The sequence below is a fragment of the Prionailurus bengalensis genome, chromosome B3 (assembly GCF_016509475.1).
Source record: "Prionailurus bengalensis isolate Pbe53 chromosome B3, Fcat_Pben_1.1_paternal_pri, whole genome shotgun sequence".
Taxonomy (NCBI): domain Eukaryota; kingdom Metazoa; phylum Chordata; class Mammalia; order Carnivora; family Felidae; genus Prionailurus; species Prionailurus bengalensis.
The window spans coordinates 17,796,336-17,815,875 of record NC_057355.1 but is presented as its reverse complement, the minus strand read 5'-3'; the positions used below and the strand labels follow the sequence as shown (position 1 = coordinate 17,815,875).

At 51.4% G+C, this 19,540-nt stretch overlaps 1 protein-coding gene across 1 annotated transcript in view; it reads right to left on the bottom strand.

Annotated features, from left to right (window-relative positions):
- Positions 1 to 18,125, bottom strand: part of SYNM (synemin) — a 28,341-nt gene extending 10,216 nt beyond the window's left edge. The window contains 3 exon segments of the mRNA XM_043554780.1: positions 59 to 129; positions 9,887 to 10,011; positions 17,188 to 18,125. Of these exon segments, the coding sequence (XP_043410715.1) occupies positions 59 to 129; positions 9,887 to 10,011; positions 17,188 to 17,997 (1,006 nt within the window). The 5' untranslated portion in view covers positions 17,998 to 18,125.
- Between the last annotated feature and the right edge of the window lie 1,415 nt (positions 18,126 to 19,540).

Genomic DNA, 19,540 nt, shown 5'->3' with positions numbered 1-19,540 from the left:
CAACCTGTTCATATAGAAAACACCCTACAATTAAATATTTAGCTTTTCTTGTATTTACCTTGTGGCACGTTTTCGATGCGCTCAGTCAAGATCAGTATCTCTGGATTACTTTCTCCTTCTAGTAAGGCTCTGTAAAAATTAGAAAAAAATTCATCAGGAAATAAAAGAGTGAGAAGTGCTGCTGTAAGCCATAGTATGTAGTATCTGGTCCATGAGCACAGTGTCCCAGTGTCACAGGACTTGTGCCTGAAGATACTGCACCACAGGGATCGAAGCCCACCTCAGTGGGCCTGGCTGGATAGAGCAATGAACATAATGTGGGGTGAGGGCTACAGACATTCTAGAAAGCCCTTCCAAGCCCAGGACAAGGAAAAGGAGGAGAAGAGAGATGTGGGCCTAGGAATGGGGATCAGGGGTCTGGCTTGTCTGGGAAGCGGGGACAGGCCCAGGCACGGCAGATCTCCCCAGGGCTAAAGGGCCCCAGAATAATCATAACTCCCACAGGGGTCTCTCTGGAGTCACACGTTGGGGGTCGACTAAGAGCAGAGCAAGGACTGACACTGGTTTGTAAATAAGGCAGCCAGAATGCATTTATGGTTTTTACACTGGGAGAAAAGGGAAAACAAGAGATGGAAAGCGGGCAGGTAGAAGAGGAAAAGGACAGGCTGCAGACCACCTCTCCACCGTGTCATCCAGAGAAGCATCCTGGTCTCTCCTTTAATGAAACAGCAAAAGGCACTTGATCAGGTGATTCCTTTGGCCACATCCAGAAGTCTAAAACTGCGGTGTCTTCAGTAAGCTGTCATTCACGCACACAACTCAGAGCCCTGGGGGAGAATGGGGTGTCAGGCTCTGGGCCTGAAACACCCGGCGTGCTGGGACAGGTCAGCACCGGGATGTCCGTCACTCAGAGAGACCCCGAGGACGCTGGCCGCTGCGGCCACAACAGTTGTCTTGGTTGCTAGAGCAATGTGTGAAGTCACTAACGTCAGTTCCAAGAAACACACTGTATATGGCAAAGGGCAACCAGGAGCTGGGCCCACTTGGAAATACTGATATTACCACTGGGAGCTGGGCACAAAAACGGAGGAGAGATGCCAGATCCGAGCAGGGACTCAGTGGTTCAGGCAAACCAGCGCCAAGTTCTATTTCCACCGATTCAAATGTGGTGATCCCCGTAAGTGCGAGAACCCCGTGGGCAGGTGGGGGATGGCCAAGGAAGAGGCCCCCCTCCCCTTCAGAGGAAAAAAGCAAAGACAAGGGCGGACGGGATCCCACTCAAGGTGTATACGGCAGGGGAGGGGGTCTGCCACCGAAGCAGGGACTGAGGTACTCACTCAGGAAGATGAGGGGCCCAGTCCAGAGCCCCAGCCCGTCCACTCGGGGCAGAAGCCAGGAAACGGGACACCAACCCGTTAATCCCACATCCTCATGACCAAGCGTTTTAGGTTCCAGGAGGAGTCCGGGTCAGCAGAGAACTCAGTGACAAGGCAGGGCAGGGGGCTGGGGGTGTTCGGGATAAAGAAAATCCCCTGGGGGATAGAAATAGCTTCCCCCATCCCTCAGAGAGAATGCTTTTGTTCCTCTCTCAGGAAATCCAACCATCACCAAACTCTGACTGAGTTCAGGACCCTGAGGGGGAGGCTACGGTTACCGAGGAGCGGGCACCAGTCACCTGAGGGGGTCTGTGTGGTCACGTGCTGGTCACCGGCCCTGGCTAAGTCTGCGCACCGAGCGTGGCTCTGACCCTCATGAAGCCCTCCTAGCACCCCCCATCCCGCCCCACACAGGGCCAACAATAAGCATCCGGCTCAGAGGTAAGAGCACTGGAGTGCAGGCAGAGTGTCTTGTCCAAAGGCACACAGCTCACCAGTGGGGAGGGTCGATGGAGCCCAGGCGCCCATCATCCCTGCAAGCTGCTTAGACCTTCCTGCCACGCCTAACACATCAGGATTTCACACACACTTTCAAAAGAACAAATCCGGCAGACAGACCCTCCAGAACGTATCAATCAAAGTATATTCAACATCTTCTGGTGACTTCCATCAAAACGCCCCTCCAGGGCTCTCCCACAATGAAGCTTCTTCCGGGGAAGAACTCGGTCATCCTCTCAATGGCTGGCTCCCGGAAGGCAAAGCCATGTGTCACCTTCTCCGCCCGAGTGTCCAGCACAGAGTCTTATAGGCACAGTTGAGGGACTGTCATTTAATTCACACCTTAATTAACAGACACCTCTCCTGACACACACAGAGTCCTGCCCTGTGCCAACGCAGCTCACAGGACTCAAAGGACAGAGGCACAAACAAACTCTGCCGAGGAGACGTCAGAAATTTCCTCAAAAGCTCTAAAAAGAACATTTTTAGGGAACAGACTCCTACAACTTTAAGAAAAGGGTAGAGCGTTCTCTGGTTATTTCGAGAGCATTGGAGGAAAACGGCCGCCAAGCCGTGGTGACTGTGAGAAATGCCAACCCCCTGAATCACGAGCTATTAGTGAACATTTTATACAGCCCCGCAGGCTGGCAGCCTGTTAGAGCAGGAAAATAAGCAAACATGTGCAGGAAAACCAAGTCCCTGGCCTCATTAAGGAGTCCGAGACAAATCCATAGTGCGTAAGTGAGCTATAATGTGGCCTCTGGCCAGGCTCCAGGCCCTAATAGACCCCACTGGTCATCAGAGCCAGGCCCACGGTGGGGGCTCTCTGGCCGGGATAGATTACCCTAATGCAATTACAGGGCACGTCCGCTATGATTCCTCACTGGGGGCACAAGGCACGCCTCTGTCCGCAATAAGTGCGGACAAGAGTGAGGGAAGAGGGACAGCTGGAAGATGTTTCCAGAAGTGATGCCAGTGGAGTCTACTGGGATGGTTCACAAAGTGCTTCCTGGCTAAGTGCAAGGGGGGGGGGGCGGTGAGGGGAGGCAAAGGGGACAGAGCCGGGAAGGAGCCTCAGAACTGCCTCCCTGGCCTCTAAGATCCAGAGAGGGTAGGGGGCTGCCTGCCACCCTGACTGGACTCAGGGCTGGGTGCAGGAGTGGGAGGCGGAGACAGAGGACAATATGACCATCCACACTGGCAAGGCTCCGCCCCACACTACAGGTGTTTTGTGGAAGGTCACACTAGGGCCATGCTGCTTCTGGTCATTCCCTCTGTGCTCAGTGCTAAATCACGTATCAAAGGTCCATCCATCTGTTCTAGAGACTAGAAAAAAAAATCAAATGATCAACAGTGGGGCCAAGATTACTAATAAAACAGAGAAAGGAAGGAAGCATAGGGAGTGGTTGATGGAGAAACTTCCAGAGTCGGGCTGTGTGGATTCAAATCCTGGGCCTGCCACTTCCTCATTCTGTGACCTTGGGCAAGATACTCAAACCCTCTGTGACTCACTTTCCCCATTTCAGAAACAGGCAGCATTCATCAGTGTGTGGTGCCGGTAAACTGGAAAATTCTCACAACAACAGTGGTCACAGAACAGGTGCTCAGTAAATGTTCACAATCGTCATCATCTTCTACTGACCTGAGAAGAGAGCTAATTTTCAGTTAACTGAAGCAGCCCAAGAGGGGAAGAGTTTCTGGATAACCTACGATCCTGGTTAATGAAGGGTAACCCGTTTCTTCAGTGACATGGGGAAGGCTAGCAACCAAACATAGGGTCCATCCTTTCTGTCTCCTCTCCCCGAAACTACAAGACATCATGAACTTCAAAGATCTCACCTAATAACTGGCTAAGTCTCAGCCACGTGGTTGAGTTTTATGACACGTGGTTATAAGTTTTCAAAAGAGTAGGATTTAATTTAGAAAAACTAAATGTATTCCTCCAAGAGCTTGAGAAATTCCAAAGGACTGTTTTTCCTTTGAACTGGAGCACGCAAAGGGATAGGTAATCCTAAAAAAATAATACAGCAACCAAAAATATCATTACGACGATGAACTTGCCAATGGCAGGAATTATCTGTATTGCTTTATTAGCGGTCCAAACCCAGAGACTGAATATTTATTTCCCCCATTTGAAACACGCTGTCTCTGCTGCCATTACAAAGAGGAAACAGGAAGCTCGCACGTCCCCGCTGCGCAGACATACAATGAACATGTTTTGACTTTGACGTTGTTGTTTCCAACCTAACCTTTTAAAAAGGACTTTGCCTGACAGATCGCAGGCAGCAAATCTTTGCATTACATGTTCATATGTAAAGCAAGACTCCCTTCAGTATTTTTCTTTTGAAAAATCGTCTGGCCCTGCTTTCCATTTCTCCAAGCGACATTTAGAACAACTGTTATATATTTCACCCCCAAAACCTAAAACACAAAGCATCATTTTATATTTTGAGGGAGAAAGCATCACCTGACCCCGCAGATTAGAAAGCCAGGACGGGACTCTTGTGCACACAATTTTCATAGCCTGCAGTTTTGTGGTTTCTGGACTCCGTTTACTCCTGGGTGTTTTTGCATTTTTTTCTTGTTTCACCCCTAAGTGGTTTTTTTTTTTCATTCTATTTTCTAATCGCTTATTCCTGATGACTGGGTTCTGTTCTCTTTTTGTGTGTGGGGGGGGGCAGGGCAAGGAGACTATTTTCTAGCTGCGTTTATGCAAGCTCTCAATCTGCAGTTTTGGGACCAGGTCTTCGTGTCAGCAGTGCGGGGGGGTCTGGGGTGCCGTGGGCTCTGGACAGCATCACTGGCCCCTGGTTTTCACGGAACCTGAACAAGCAGCTGCTTCACAGACAAGGCTCGCTGCCAAGGTCTCGTCTGCATGAGCACGTAATGAAGAGCGGCGCCCTTCTCCCACGCTCCTGGGCTCCCCCCAGCCAGGCTCCGGCGCCTTGGTCAGCCTACGCAGAGGCTCCCTCGGCCACCCATGTCAGGTCCTCTCTACCTGAATCTCCAGTGACCGGAGACCTCCTGAGGCCTCCCTGCACCCACATCACCACCCATCCCCCCACCCCCCGCAACCTCGGCACGCAGTCGTCCTGCCCTTTAGCTGCCAGCGGCCACCTCCCTGCCCCCTGCTTGTGCAGATTCCACCTCAGTGGCCTCCAGTCGAGGCCCCTCCATCTGCCCTCTTCCCAGGCCTCTGCTCACTCACCTTGCATTCTCCTTCCTCCACCTGTTTTCTGATCCGACTCCTCCACCTGGAGCTCCTTCCGGAGTCCTTCCTGTCAGCCCACTTCCTACTGCCGACTTTCCCAGCCCTTCAAGGCCAACTCAAATCTCACATCTCTTGAAAATCTCTCCTGCCAACTCTCTGTCCCTCCTCTGAACCATCTTTATCTGACCCTGTTAGCTGGCAGTAAACGGTCTACAGTGTTTTCTTGGCACGTGTGCTCTTTTATCACCTTGTTTGGCTTTTCACCTAAGGGGACTGGTCCCTCCCCACATGCCACCCCCCACTTCCTGCCTCCCCTCTCTCCTTACATGTCTGATCGAATCTCCACCATCCTTCAAGATCCAGATCAGTCTCACCTCCCTCCTGAAGCCCTCCCTGATTCTCAGAACTCCCTTCTGATCTCCAGATGCCTCGCAGTTGTGTGTCTTGTAGGGCGTTTCTTGTTTCCTACACAGTGCAGGAGGTGACCTACATCCACGCAGCCTCATCCACCGCACGTGACCCTCAGCACCAAGCCACTGGCTATATGTCTGTGGCCCGTCTGAGCAGGCACAGCGCCCTGCCTGCCAGCGTCTCTGGAGCAGCCGGAAGGCAGACCCCACTCACAAAACATAGCCTCACAGGGGTGGCTCTTGCCCATCCATCACACACACAGCCCTCCATGCCAGGCCCCCAAAACCAAGCTGCCCAAATTCCCGGCACTGCCACAGATGCCACGCTAGCTCCGTCCTCAGATCCTCACCCAGGCTGGCCCTTCTGCCCGGAAGCCCTTCCCACACGATCTTCCTGGAAGCCCGTGGCTGCGTGCCTCATCCACGATGCCCCCATAGCACCCGGCAACCAGTAAGCCTGCCCTTCATTTGCCTCATCTCTAGGCTACTGTGAGACAGGCTTAATGCTTTCAGGATGTCCCCAGGCCGCTCTGTAAGCAGTGACGTGCACACGAATCACCTGGGATCTCGTCATGAGGCCGACTTGGACCAGGAGGTCTGGAATGGGCCGGAGATTCTGCATTTCCCACAGGTTTGAGATGATGCCAACCCTGTTGGTCTGCACCCATGCTTCTCTACCCCAGCTGCACCTGACGGTCCTCCTTGGAGCTGTAAAACCACCAGACCTGGGCCCATCCTGGGCCAGGTTAACTGGAATATCTAGGACTGGGCCCAGGGGCCGAAGCTTCATCAGGTTCTCCAGATGACCCCCAGGTACAGATGGAGCTGAGAACCACACCCTGTCCCATTTGAGCATCTCCCCTCCAGCCGCTCAGCTGCCAGTGTAACAAACACACTCACAATCACGGATCTGGCAGACAAGCACCTCCAGCCCCAGACAACTTCACCGGTGACAGGTAGAGGAGAGTGAGCACGGGTCCCCGTGCCAGCCCGCCTTCTCCGGTGCTCACCCTGGTCTTAGCATCGGCCAGCCCCACAGGAGGAGAGGGCTCATTCTCACACTCACCCACCAGGTGAGACACCACTACCTTCCCTGGCCACCAACTGGCCCACTAGGCTTGCTGAAATCCTCCAGCCTTAGACTCCGGGGTTTGCTTTGTTCTAATTTTATTATCTTATTAAATCTGTATATTTATTTATAAACTCTAAGTCTACGTTTAATTATAAATTACACAATTTTGTTATTAGTATTTCTTCTTCGCAGTGAAGGGCCAGATATCTGGGTTCAGAAGTGTTGGTGACACTTGAGAGCCGGCCTCCGCACAGCTGACAAATTCCAGCTGTACTGGGATGTGCTGCTGACTTTAAGGAGCCACAACCCCTTCTCTTCCATATGAGATGCTTAGTCAGAATGGTGGCTATCAACTCTGGGCACTGCACGGAACACCTGGGGCAAATGTAGATGATCTCGGTCAGGAGAGGAAAGCAATGCCAGCCACACTGTCAGCCACCCTCGGCCCCTCCAGACAGGGCTGGTAAGAAGTCACACTGCAGGGGGCCCTAGGCCCTGGTCCCCAAGAGGCTGACAGTCTCTGCTGCACTCAGTGGGGCAGGGTGTGGAAAGAGGGTCAACTTCCTCAAAGACAGTGGGTCAAGACTTACAAAGATCAAACGGGCACTTGTGAAAGGGTCAGAAGAACAAAAGGGCACTAACGCAAATGTGAAGTCTGATACCTGGCCTAGAATTTGGGCAGCGAGGTAAAACCCTACAAGAGTCACATATGACAAGGGTTTTTCTGCAGGACACCCAGCAGCTATAATAATGCTAGAATTTTGGCTCATACAAAGAAAGGGATTATATTCAACTGCCTGTATGTCTTTTAGATCTGTGGGCGCCTCCCAGACTAAATCCTGGGAAGCTGGGAGGCCTGCAAGCAGTTCTCACCAGTGGTGTATCTGCAACCAGGCAAGGCCAGGCCCAGGCTCATCATTTTCCCCGTGCAAACTTGGACTTCAAAGAGACACACAGTGAAATCAATCCCCTGTTTTCCGGATGTCCTGTTGCCACCTTAATTCCTAGGGGGTAGCCAAGTCAACCCTTAATTGGGTTAGAGAAATGCCAGCAACAGACAGAAGCAGTACACTGGGCCCCTGCCGACCGTCACACTGCTGGGACAACCCACACCTGCTCCAGGTCAATGCAAGTTCAGGGTACCTCCCCGCTATCTCAATCCGTGGGACTCAAGGGAGGGTGACCCCTTGTTCCAAGCCCCGGAGGACTTTGTCCCCCTGACCAGGGACAAACACGTGGCCCAAGAGAGCCAGAGAGCTGGGCCCAGGAGTTCTGGTGGGATGGATGTGAAAGAGCCCCTTCCTCTGACCTCCAGGTCAAAGCCTGGCACTGCCTGGGGCCCATCCTGCTGCAGCGTGGGCAGAGCCAAGAAGGAAGAGACCAGAGCAAGTGGCAGGGACAGTCACCATCAAACCTCACCAGGGCACTCGGACCTACTGTGCCTGAAACTAGGCACTTCTTCAGTTAAGCAAGTAATAAACACTGCTCTTGGCTTGAGCCAGTCTGAGAAGGCCTTCTGTCACTTGTAAGTGAAGAAAATCCTGATTAATGCTTCCTTCCCCCTGAATAAAGCCCGTTTTGAAGTTTTCCTTATTAGTAAACCCAGATTCTCTCACGCAGCATTTGTTGGAACTCCCTACCAATTTAATTTTGCAATCGTTCATCCCAGGGGGTCTCCAAGGACAATGTGGGAGATGGAGTTTGAGAAGGGACAGGCTGGCAGTCGCCTCCTCCACCCTCTGTCCGCATCCGGACTACCACGGCCTCTGCAGCGCTCAGCCACAGCACGGCTTTCAGAGGGAGGGGCGCAGCAAAGCCCCCACTGGCTTGCCCACCCTTCCATTCAGCTGCTGGGCCCTAGGCGGACCTCACCCCCTAGTGGCTGCCTTGGGCCCAGGCCAGGGGCTGCCCCACTGCCTGCTCCCTCTTCACTGATGATACTAAGGGCCTCGATGAGAGGGTGGCTGAGGCGAGTCCTTCCAGACAGTACAGTGAGGCTGGCCCGAGGCTACATTAGGCTACTAATATATATCAAAGCTACCCAGGCCATATCAAAGCTACCCAGGCCATTTGGATATTCTGAGAGCAAAATCATGATCAGAAGACTGTGGACTGTGCAGCCCACAGGGAGTGCTGAACTAGGCCTGCCTCTGCCCTGGCTCTGTCTCTAATCAAGGGAGTGGACCCTGGTCCCCTCCTTTTCCTCTCCAGGTTGAACTCCCCCAATCTGTTAGCAGTGATGTTGTCAGAAGATGGCACTTATGACCATGTCTTCTACTCACTTGCCAAGGCAGATTTTCCAGAGCTCGTTCACACCCTCAATCAATTTATGCTCCGACATATCCTGGAAGTGAAGCAGTTGGGGGGGGGGGGGGGCGGTGGCTACCAGGCCCCTCTCTCTCGCACCTGGGAAAGAGGTGAGGAATATCTACCCACCCAGAGAGGGAGACTGTGGAACAGTGAACAGCCACAAAGGGCTTGCTCGATAATGTTGGTTGCTATTATCATCCTCACAAGCGGGGATCCAGGGTCTCCTAAAGTGCTTCCACTGTAAGTGTCTGAGATCTGGGCCCCTCTGTACCCAGTCCTCATTGAGCATGAAAGCTGCAGGAAATATGGGGCACCACCCCAACCAAAGACTGCTTACCATGGGGAGCCGGAGGGGAAAGGAACGCCAAGGGAAGCATTGCTCTGCTGGCCCACAGGCAGTTCCAGGGGCCCCGGGCTATGTTCTCTGCCCACCCAGCACCCAGCCCCTTTGAGGGCTTTGAGACCTTTTAATCTGGGTTGCTCACCCCCGATTCAAGTCAACATCTCCATAAACAAAGCCAAGTGCCTAAAGTAGCATGCTCATCTGCTGGCAGAAATGCAGTTCCTCAAGGCCAAAGCTGTGGGGAGTAGAATCAGAGCCCTGAGATATGAACAGTGCAACAGGCACGTGGACTTGGGAGTTTCTGGGTCTGAGTCCTGACCCCCCACATTCTAGCTCCATAACTTCCCTGAGTGAAGTTTGTCCCTCTGTAAACGCAGGAGCTAATTCCTAGGATTTAAGGAGCTGACACATGTAAAACTCTTCCCTGGGGCCCAGGACACACAGACAACAGGCAAGGGTAGGAATTCTGCCATTCCCATCACTGGGGGTGGGGAGCATTGGCTTGGTGATCTAAGTGAGGCCCCGCTCTTCCTCCTCTCTAGCCCTGGACTCCAGGGCTGGCCACACCAGGATTTGTCCTCTGATTATCATGGAGCCTCAGGGACTCTGGAGGCTATGGGGGATCTCTAGCTTCGCCAAGGCAACCTCTTTGCACAGCATCCTTACCGATATGTTGCCACCTCCCGGCTGAGGCCAGTCTTCACCTGCACAAGCTCCTGATAGTCCCGCAACCGGTCCGCCATGGCCAAGGTAAGGGCCGCCTTCTCATCCTCCAGGCAGGTAATCACTCTCTAAAGAGACCAAAGGGCTTTTAGATCACAGGACTAGAGCTTTGCTTGGTCAGACTGAAGGTACCAACAGTTCAAGACACACACACACACACACACACACACAACCACCTCTAGGCTTCTTAAAGATGCAGTCATTGTCAGGGCATTTTTATATTCTGACTTTTAAATACAGGATTTCTTCCACATTAAAGTTTTTTTAAATTTTTTTTAATGTTTATTTTTGAGAGAGAGAGGGATAGTACGCTCAAGTGAGCAGGGGAAGGGCAGAGAGATGGGGAGACACAGAATCTGAAGAGGCTCCAGGTTCTGAGCTGTCAGCACAGAGCCCGACGCAGGACTTGAACTCACGAGGTGTGAGATCATGACCTGAGCTGAAGTTAGATGCTTCACCGACTGAGCCACCCAGGCACCCCAACATGAAAGTTGTTTTGTATTGCACATGGACGATTTTGATAGGACACTGGCTCCTCTGCTCCTACTTTCTAATAATAATGAATGCTTAGGAGTCTCTTAAAGAATCTCTGCTTAGGAAACTCAGCATATCAAACCAGTCTACGAAGATGCTATTGAAAGTAAGCCCAGACCAGAGAGCAGGGGGTTTACAACATCAAAAACAGAAGTCGCTCAGATGTGAAACAGGATTTTCTCCGTACTCATGATTTCCCCAACAATAAGCAGGTATACTGACAGAGCTCTGTGTTTCACCTAGAAAAGCTACTTTACAATCATCTGGGGAGAAAGCTACATTGATGAGACAGAAATATCTTCTAGGCATAAATGTCAATTCAGAACGGGACATAAATCTTCTGACTGTACTTGTAGCACAGAGTCGTAAGCACTCTCTCTGCACATGCTCACATCATCCTCACAGCCCTTATGTTGGTTCCCCTCACACCTGGTAATTACATCTATCCTTCTCTCCCCCTGGCTGGGAGACACTGACGGGCTTGGTCTGCCACGTTGGGCATCCCCCTCCTCTAGAAAAATGCCCACTCCCTCTACGTCGCACAGTACACAACTGGTGAGTTGGACTGGAAATGATCAAGATAATAGTACCTCCTCAAGATGTGGTTTTAGTTTTTTTGTTTGTTTTTTAATGTTTATTTATTTTTGAGAGACAGAGCACAAGAAGGGAGGGGCAGAGAGAAAGAGGGAGACACAGAATCCGAAGCAGGCTCCAGGCTCTGAGCTGTCAGCATAGAGCCCAATGTGGGGCTTGAACTCACAAACCGTGAGATCACGACCTGAGCTGAAGTCAGATGCTTAACCAACTGAGCTCCGCCCCCTGCACCGGGCACCCCAAGTTGTGCTATTTTAAATCGACAATACCTTTTAGTTAATAAATACAATGGCTCCATCAGTGCCATTTTATAGCTTTGCATTACTCTGAATTGTAGTTTTTGCATAATATTTTATAGTTCTGAGGAATAATTAACTGAACACATATTTAAACACTGGAATGAGTCCATATACTTTAACTTCCGGTTTGTAATGGAAAACAGCATTATTTCTGAATACAGTTCACTAAACTGGCTACATTTTTAGATATTTATCTTTGTGGAATTCAAAAACTGTAACGCCAGAAGGAGAGGGGATCTATTTCCATTCCCCATGTAATCCCTCCAGCAAAGGCACCTGGTGATATGCTAAAGGTCCACAATTAATATGTAAATAAAACCAAAGAATGAACTAAGATCTCACACTGGATCTACCATTTTAAACAATGCACAATCTTCAGGAAAATAATTCTGCCTCCCAAAGAGTTCTAGCTCAGCGAATGATTGTTAGATTCTCCTGGTATATAAAGGGTGCTTAAAAACAAAAAAACTGAAACTATTTAGCTTTTAAAGCAAAGAAGTACATTTAAGAACTAGCAAGTATCCCAGAGTAGATCTCTGTTAAACTCCTGGAAAACTGGCATGTAAGTAGATAAAGACCTTCACCTAAGCAGACCATTGGCCAGTCTGGATTTAAGTGACAAGGTTGCCAGAATTTAGCCAGGATATTCCTCCATCTATAGTTAAGTCTTGGTGTTAAAATCCTCTGTTCTCCCATGTTAGAGGGAGTATAATCCCAGGTATAAATTAGAGTTAAAACGTGCTATAAACATACAGCCATTACTCCTACTACATGAAATTCAACCTAAATCTCAAAACTTGAGAATCGGTAGTAATGTATTCTTTATAGAGAACTTCAATTATTGTGAACTCGCTTAGAAAAAAAATATCACGTGCACTCGATTCTCCAACCACAAACGTCCTGAGGAGGTCAGGACCCCCAGCCAGGCCAAAGAGGTATGCCCAAAGATTCTCTCTCTCCCTAGAGGGCACTCTAGAATGGTTCTGCACCCCCACAAAATACGAGGAAGAAAATCAAACTGGGTGTGTTAAAAAATATAGTTCCCCCCGTATTTCCATGTGATTCAACCCTTCCTAAACTGTCAAAGGAAAATTACTTGACTTTTGGAAGCAGGAACGTTAAGACTTATTATTGGCTCCTAACAGTCTCCACAGAAATTGTAACCGATCCTACTGGTTGAAGAAAGCTTCAGACCTGGTTTCTACCTTGCCAGAGGTTTTCAAACCGTGGGCCAGGCCAGACGCACTGGAGTATGAGATACAGCACGCTGATCCTAAGTAACCAAGCGAAAGCATATCCGCCTAATGTTATAAAAGCTGGGGAGAGAGGTCACCTTTTTAAGTTACTATTTAGGGAACTTTTGGATGGCATCACAACAGATGATGAAATGTAGCTCTGCATCAGGGAAAGCGTGCTGCTGACAGTGTCCAGAGAAATCGTTCTCTTACCCACAGCAAAGCCGCTCTTTGCTGAGCAAGTCACACAAACAAAATAGGAAGAGCTTGCAAATGTCACAGTCACTCAGGATCTTGAGTGTTAGAGCTGGAGGGATTTAAATACCACGATAACCTGTTTTAGACCCCAAACCTGCATGTATTCATAATAACAAGCGTTAATTGAATCCTAAGTGTTTATAGCTCTAGTCCAGACAATACCCTCAACTCCAGGCGCATAATTTTATGCTACAATACCAGGTGGGTATCTAAGAGGCATCCAGAGTGAACTCTGATCTCCCATCCAGATCTGCCAAATCACCTGCCCCAACCCCCTCTAGCAAAGAGGGCTCCCTTTTTTCGGTTATTCAGGCCACGAGCACTGGCATCAACTGGGATTTCTGTCCCTCTCTTCCACTGCCATCCAATCCATCCTCAGACCCTGTCTGCTTCAACTCTGGAGGGCAGCTCCCTCTCAGCACCCCACCCCTGCCTCTGGTCCAAGCATCCAGTGCCTCCAGCCTTATTACTGCAGTCTCCTAAAAAGTTTGCTCTGCTCCCACTCTTGCCCCACACGGTCTACGTTCTATACAGCAGCCAGAGCAGTTCCATTCAGACACAGTCAGACCACCACTCTCCTCTGCTCAGAGCCATCCAGTGGCTCCTCATGCAGCTCAGGGCAAAAGCCCAAGTCCTACACAGGCCACGCTCCCCTTGCTTCCTCTGCCCCAGCCAGGCCCGCCTCCTGAGCAGCTTCCACCTCAAGACCTGTGAAGTCAAGGGACTTTCTCTGTTTTGTTCACTGCTATATCCCTGGTACTTAAGAACCAAGCTTGCTTGGCACATTATGTGCTCAATAGCCCTCGGATGAATGAGTGCATTGGATTTTATGATCCCTTTTTTACAAATGGGGAAACGGAGACACAGTTAGTGGTAGAGCCAGAATTCAGGCCCAGGCAGGGTGGCTAACCCATTCCTATTCTAATCAAAAGAAAGGTCTCATTCAGTCACGTTCTGGGGACTTGGAAGCCTTTTATAGTTAGCCCCAAAGGCGAAGAGCTCAGTTTTGCAAGCAAAAAATCTCAGTCTTTATAGGGTAAGGCTGGCATAAACCACAAATGTCTTAACTTTTTGTCCAAAGCTCCTTCCTGAAAACTGGGAGACAGGGTGTATTACTCAGGCTTTAAGTGAGTATAAAATGCTGGGGACTTGGATGTCTAGTTCAGCAAACTTCTCTCTGGCAACTCTGACGGAGAGGCCTAACAGAGAGAAGGCCTAATACGTAGGCCTTAGGGGAAAAACCACTTTTCCCAGAAAGAGAGTCCTGGCTAGCATCTCGTTCTCCTGGGCTGCACAGGAGGCCCAGAGCCAGGAAGACTCTCTGGGCGCTGAGCAGGAGCTCCTGCCTCCAGGAGGGGGAGGGGAGGGGCCCCATGAAACCACATGGAACACAAAAGCCAAATGAAACATATTTGACAGGAAAAGTATCCTAACAACAGCCAGCTGGAAGGGTCAGAAAGGATTTTAGGAGTTTCAGATTAACTGGGCACCACTGGGCTAGCCCTGAGTTAGAGAATACCGGTTAAATGTTTATCTTGGATGGGAACAAAGATGCGGCTTAGTGGTTAGTTGCTCAGATACTGGCACCTGAATAGAACCCTGGCTTAGCCACTTACAAACTAGGTGGACCTAATTCATCATCTGTGCCTCAGTTCATCATCTGTAAAATGGGGCTGATTTTAAGTATCCACCTCATAAGATCGGGGTGAGGACTAAGAGTGAATTTGTGGGAAAAGCCCGGTCCCTGTGGTACCTGACACAAAAGAAGCGCTTGATAAAGGCTAACTCTTAGTGATGAAACATGTACTACACTATATTAGCTAAATCGGGTTTTAATTGCATTTTCAGGGTCCCCAAAGCATCTATAGAATCTGAAGATATCAAGGGCTTGGGCTTAAATCACTGATACTTACTCTTTAACAAATGCCTGGTATCTTTACACTTTAAAAAAAAAATACTCTAATGGTTGGTGTTGAATCTTTGGAAATGCAGTTTGAAATATGGCTGCTTTAAGCTAACGGGGGAAAGATTCGGAATAGGGATAGGGAAGGAATGAAATCTACACACATTGGAAGTGAAAACAATCCAAGCCCCATTGACATTCCTTGCTCTCTACTTTTAGGGCAAAGAAGTAAACTCCAGCGAGAGAGGTATCACCTGGACAGATTGAGGGTGGGGTCCTAGCCCCCGCCAGGTGTGACCCCAGGGAAGGCACATTCTCGCTGGGCCCTGGTCTCTGCATGGAAGAGCGGGACAGTGATTCCAACTGTGCATCCCAAGTCCCCACTTCTGCACAGTCAGAAGAGCTCTGTTTTTATCTGCTCCTATCTGAGGCTGCACTAAGATTTATTTACGGGGAAAAGGGTCCTGGGCTAAAAAGAACCCTGTAACCAGAGCTTCAATGTCCAGAATGGGCCAAGTGAGCTACGACTACAGTAAATGGTGAGGATTTGGCCCACACGATACACCTCAAAGAAGCAGTTTCAAAAAGTGCCAGTGCAGCCCGGGGCCCTTGAGGTGGGAGCAGAGATTCCCTGAAAAGGGGCTCAGTGGACAGGAAGTTTGGCTGGCACTTCCTTTTGGTTAAAAGCTCCATGAAAGCCTACTAAGATACTTTTAACTTACACGCAACACAGTGCATGGGGCCCTGCGGAACTAGCATCTCTGGCTGTCATCACTGGAGAGGGAAGCACTCTGGAGTCTAGAGAAAGCTCTGGAAATCAGCACACACTTCAGCCAGTCCCTATCTTTGCTCCACCTACAACCCCAGGAGAATGCTTTTGACAATTATGAGGCGGAGGCTCAACCAGACCCACATCCTAAAAGATTAAGTTCCGGGCGATTTAGGGGCGTCTGGGTGGCTCAGTCAGTTAAGCGGCCGACTTCGGCTCAGGATCAGGTCATGATCTCATGGTTTGTGAGTTCAAGCCCCAGCTCAGACTCTCTGCTGTCAACGTGGAGCCTGTTTTGGATCCTCTGTCTCCCTCTCCCTCTGACCTTCCCCAGCCAGCTCTCTCTCTCTCAAAAATAAATAAACATTTTTAAAAATACTATAAATTCCAAACAATTTAGTACTGTATTGCTTTACAGGATTTCCCATCTAGGCTCCAGCTCTTTGAATACTGGAACCCCACCGCAGTGCTGAGGACCTAGGAGCGAGCAGCCAATAGATATTTGCTGGCTGTGGACACCTGTCACATCACCATGGTCCTCTATGCCACAACCATCATGTTTCACTTACTTTTAACTTTAAAAAAAGGGGGGCACAAAATCACTCTACCCAAATCTTCAACCCCAAATTATCCCCTTAAAATATTTCTGAATTTCTGTGGATGTTATTGTCAACTGCCGTCCTGAGAACTAAGGATAATACGATTTGGGAGTATTTTCAATTCTGGCCTAGAGGAGGCAGGACCAGGGCCAACACCAGTGCTGGACTGGATGGACACACAATAATCAGTCACAGGTGTCACCCGATCAGTGTCAGAGGTTTGGGCTTTGCCTCTCCGAAATAGTAACTGTTTATATTACCCTGCACTTGTAACAACATCCTGCCACAGGGACCAGCACGTTTCCACAACCCTTACACTACCCAGCGATCTGATGGCCCGCTTGTGCTGTGGGAAAAACATCTCTGATTTAAGCTCCTTTCTGCATAGAGGTTCCTGCCCCTCCCAAGAACAAACAGGGCGAGTGGCCCAGAGAGCCAAACCAGCTGCCTCCTCCAGGGAAATCACTCTGGCAAAACAGAAGCCGTTTTAGGAACAATTTAAGTTTTCCCCCAAGGGTGCCCTACGGCTAAGGGGCTGTCATTTTGAATGGCGCCCGGTAAGGGCTTGACTGTGCCTAAGAAACCTCCGGGCGCTGAGACCTATCCGAGAAGGAATGAGCTGTCACCTCTGCGGCCACTTGTGGAAGTCAGAGGGAGGGGTTTCTTGGCTCACTTTTGTGTAAATCAGGTGCACGAAGCACAGGAAATCGAAAGAGAATCTGGAGCTGACTAGGTCTTTTGTCGGGATGCCCCCTCTCATGTCAAGAGCTAAAGAAACTGACAACCTATCTAGACGGCACGGACGGCCCCGCCACATTAGCGCTAGCCGGCTGTCCCACACACCGCGCTCCTCTCCTGCGGCTGGCGAGACGCCGGGACCCCCGAGGTCCCCCTTCCGCGCCCAGCTCCCTGGGCCGTTCGGGCACCTCCGGACCGACCCCACCCGTCGGCGACGCCACGCCCAGGGCGCACGCAGCGGGTCCGGGGAGCCCCGCCGCTCCCCTTCCCTCACCACCCACAGAGTCCGGGGTGGGGCGGTCCCGGCGCACGGACCTGCCGCTCCTCCGCCTGCAGCTCGTACGCCTCCCGCAGCCGCAGCAGCTCTTCCTCCAGCAGCGCGCGCAGCTGCTCCAACTCGAGCGCCTCGCGCCGCAGCGCCTCCGCCTCCTGCGCGCACTGCCGCGTCTCCTCCTCGGCCTCGCGCCGGCTCTCCTGGCCGCGCCGCAGCGCCTCTTCCAGCTCGCGCACCTCGTCCTCGTACAGTTGCACGGTCTCCCGCCACGACTCGGCCACCAGCAGCGCGTAGCTGTCGTGCACCTCCCGCAGGCGCGGCGGGGACGCGGCGGGGCCGGCGGCGCGGGCGCGGTAGCTCATGGTCAGGCGGGCGGCGCGCTCGCGCAGCTCCCGCACGTCGCGCTCGTGGGCCGCTTCCAGGCCCCGGCGCTCGGCCTGCAGCCGGCCCAGCAGCGCCTCGAGGGCGGCGCGCGCGCCCAGAGCCTCCTGCAGCTCGCGCCGCTGCGCGCCCAGCTCGGCGTCCAGGCGGCCGCGGGCGGCGCGCTCCTCCTCGCCCAGCCGCTGCAGCTCCCACAGCTCGCGCCGCAGCGCGTCGCGCTCGCCCTCGGCCAGAGTCGTGGCCCAGCTCAGCTCGTCCAGCTGCTGCCGCAAGCTGCGCGCCTCCTCGGCGAAGCGGGCCTGCCCCTCGGCCCCCAGTCCCTCCTGCCCGAGCCGGCCGCGCAGCTCCTCCTCCAGGAGCAGGTTTTCGCGCTCCAGCTCCCGCACGCGGCACACATAGTCGTAGAGCCGGGCGTTGAGCTCTTGCAGCTCGGCCTTCTCGGGGCCCGTGTGAAGCCGCCAAGACAGCATCTTGCTGGGCGTACGGGGCTCTGCCGGCTGGTTCCCTCCTGCCCTGGTCTTGTCCCCTCCTCCGCGCCTCTCCGGCCCCGCCGCTGCCCGGGAGGCCCGCAGACTGGGGCCGGAGCCGGCGCGCCCGGGCACTTAGCGGACGGGGCGGGAGGGAGCGGGCCGGACCACGGCCATCAGCCAATCAGAGCGCGGCCCGGCGAGACCACTGCGGCCAGATGGCGCCCCCTGCCGGAATAACAGCGGCGCCACGCGGCCGCCCGGCCCAGGGACCGGGTGGCCAGGAGTCCTCGTCGTCCACAGTCACTTAAAAGCGGGCGGTGGCTCGCTCGCCGGGCAGGAATCGGAGAAGGGATGCCGGAGAGAGGTCCCTGTCGCTGCCCCGACACGCTCACCTAGAGCACCCGAGGGTCCTGGAGTCCATGGAAGGATATAGAAGTCTCCACTAAGTGAGATAGAACTGGTCGCTTATAGCAGACTTCTCATCCCCAGTACTGGAAATCAGAGCCTTTCTATTTTTCTATGTAAAAAAAACCCAAAAAACAAAAAACATTATTTTAAAACATTTAATAAAATTTAAATATAATAAAATAAATTTAATAAAAATTAAATATACCAAAATTTAAAACATATACCTCTATAAATCTAATATATGCACATTTACTTACACATACATAGATGTGCATTAAATATTCTATTTTAACTTGAACATAAATGCATATTAATTTGCCAGTGTTTCGATGTACATACAGCCAAAACTTTTCATTTGATATGGGCTGACTAGAGTTTCACATTCTCCTTATACAAATTACCCATAAAGGACATAGTCTCCGCTTTCCGATATCATTTTCATTCTTTTGGAGTGAGAACTTAAAGAGATTTTGAAGTTCTCCGAGTGCAGAATTTTCCTAGACACTTCCTATCTTCCCAAACTTTATACAGTTGTCACCGCTACGCCTAATGTGACAGCTGCCTTTTTTCTAACATCGCACCTCAATTTAATTGTCACCGAAACCACAGCGCTCTTTTGCACACTTGTGTGTCATTAGCTTTCATGACACTTATTCAAGTTACAAACGACAATAGCCAGTACAAGTGGTTTTGAGGGGCACGGGAACAAACACAGCTGGCCTTTGGTTGGAGTAGCCCTCGACTGGTGGGGACAGAAGTGCTTAGGGGAGGCCTGGAGAGTCATCCACTGGCTGGATATATTTTGCAGATGACATGGAAAGGTGGGTTAGTCAGCACATTGGTCCAGGGACAGTCCCTTGAGACACCTTCCAGGGCTCTCCTTGTGACAGGCATGAGTCTCCACAAATGGGGCTGAAGTGGCTCTTTGCTTTTCTAGAGCACCCATATCACAGACCCCCTTCCCCAGGTAGAAGTGAATATCTTTCAATTTAGAATCCCCCCCGCTTTCTGCCAAGGCTAAGTTGAGGGAGAAGGGAGGGCCAAGACATGGGGCAGCGACTCTGGACCCATGCTATCATTGTTCATCCTTCTCTCTTTCACCCAGGTGCACAGCACACTTCTCCTTTGCTTGTCA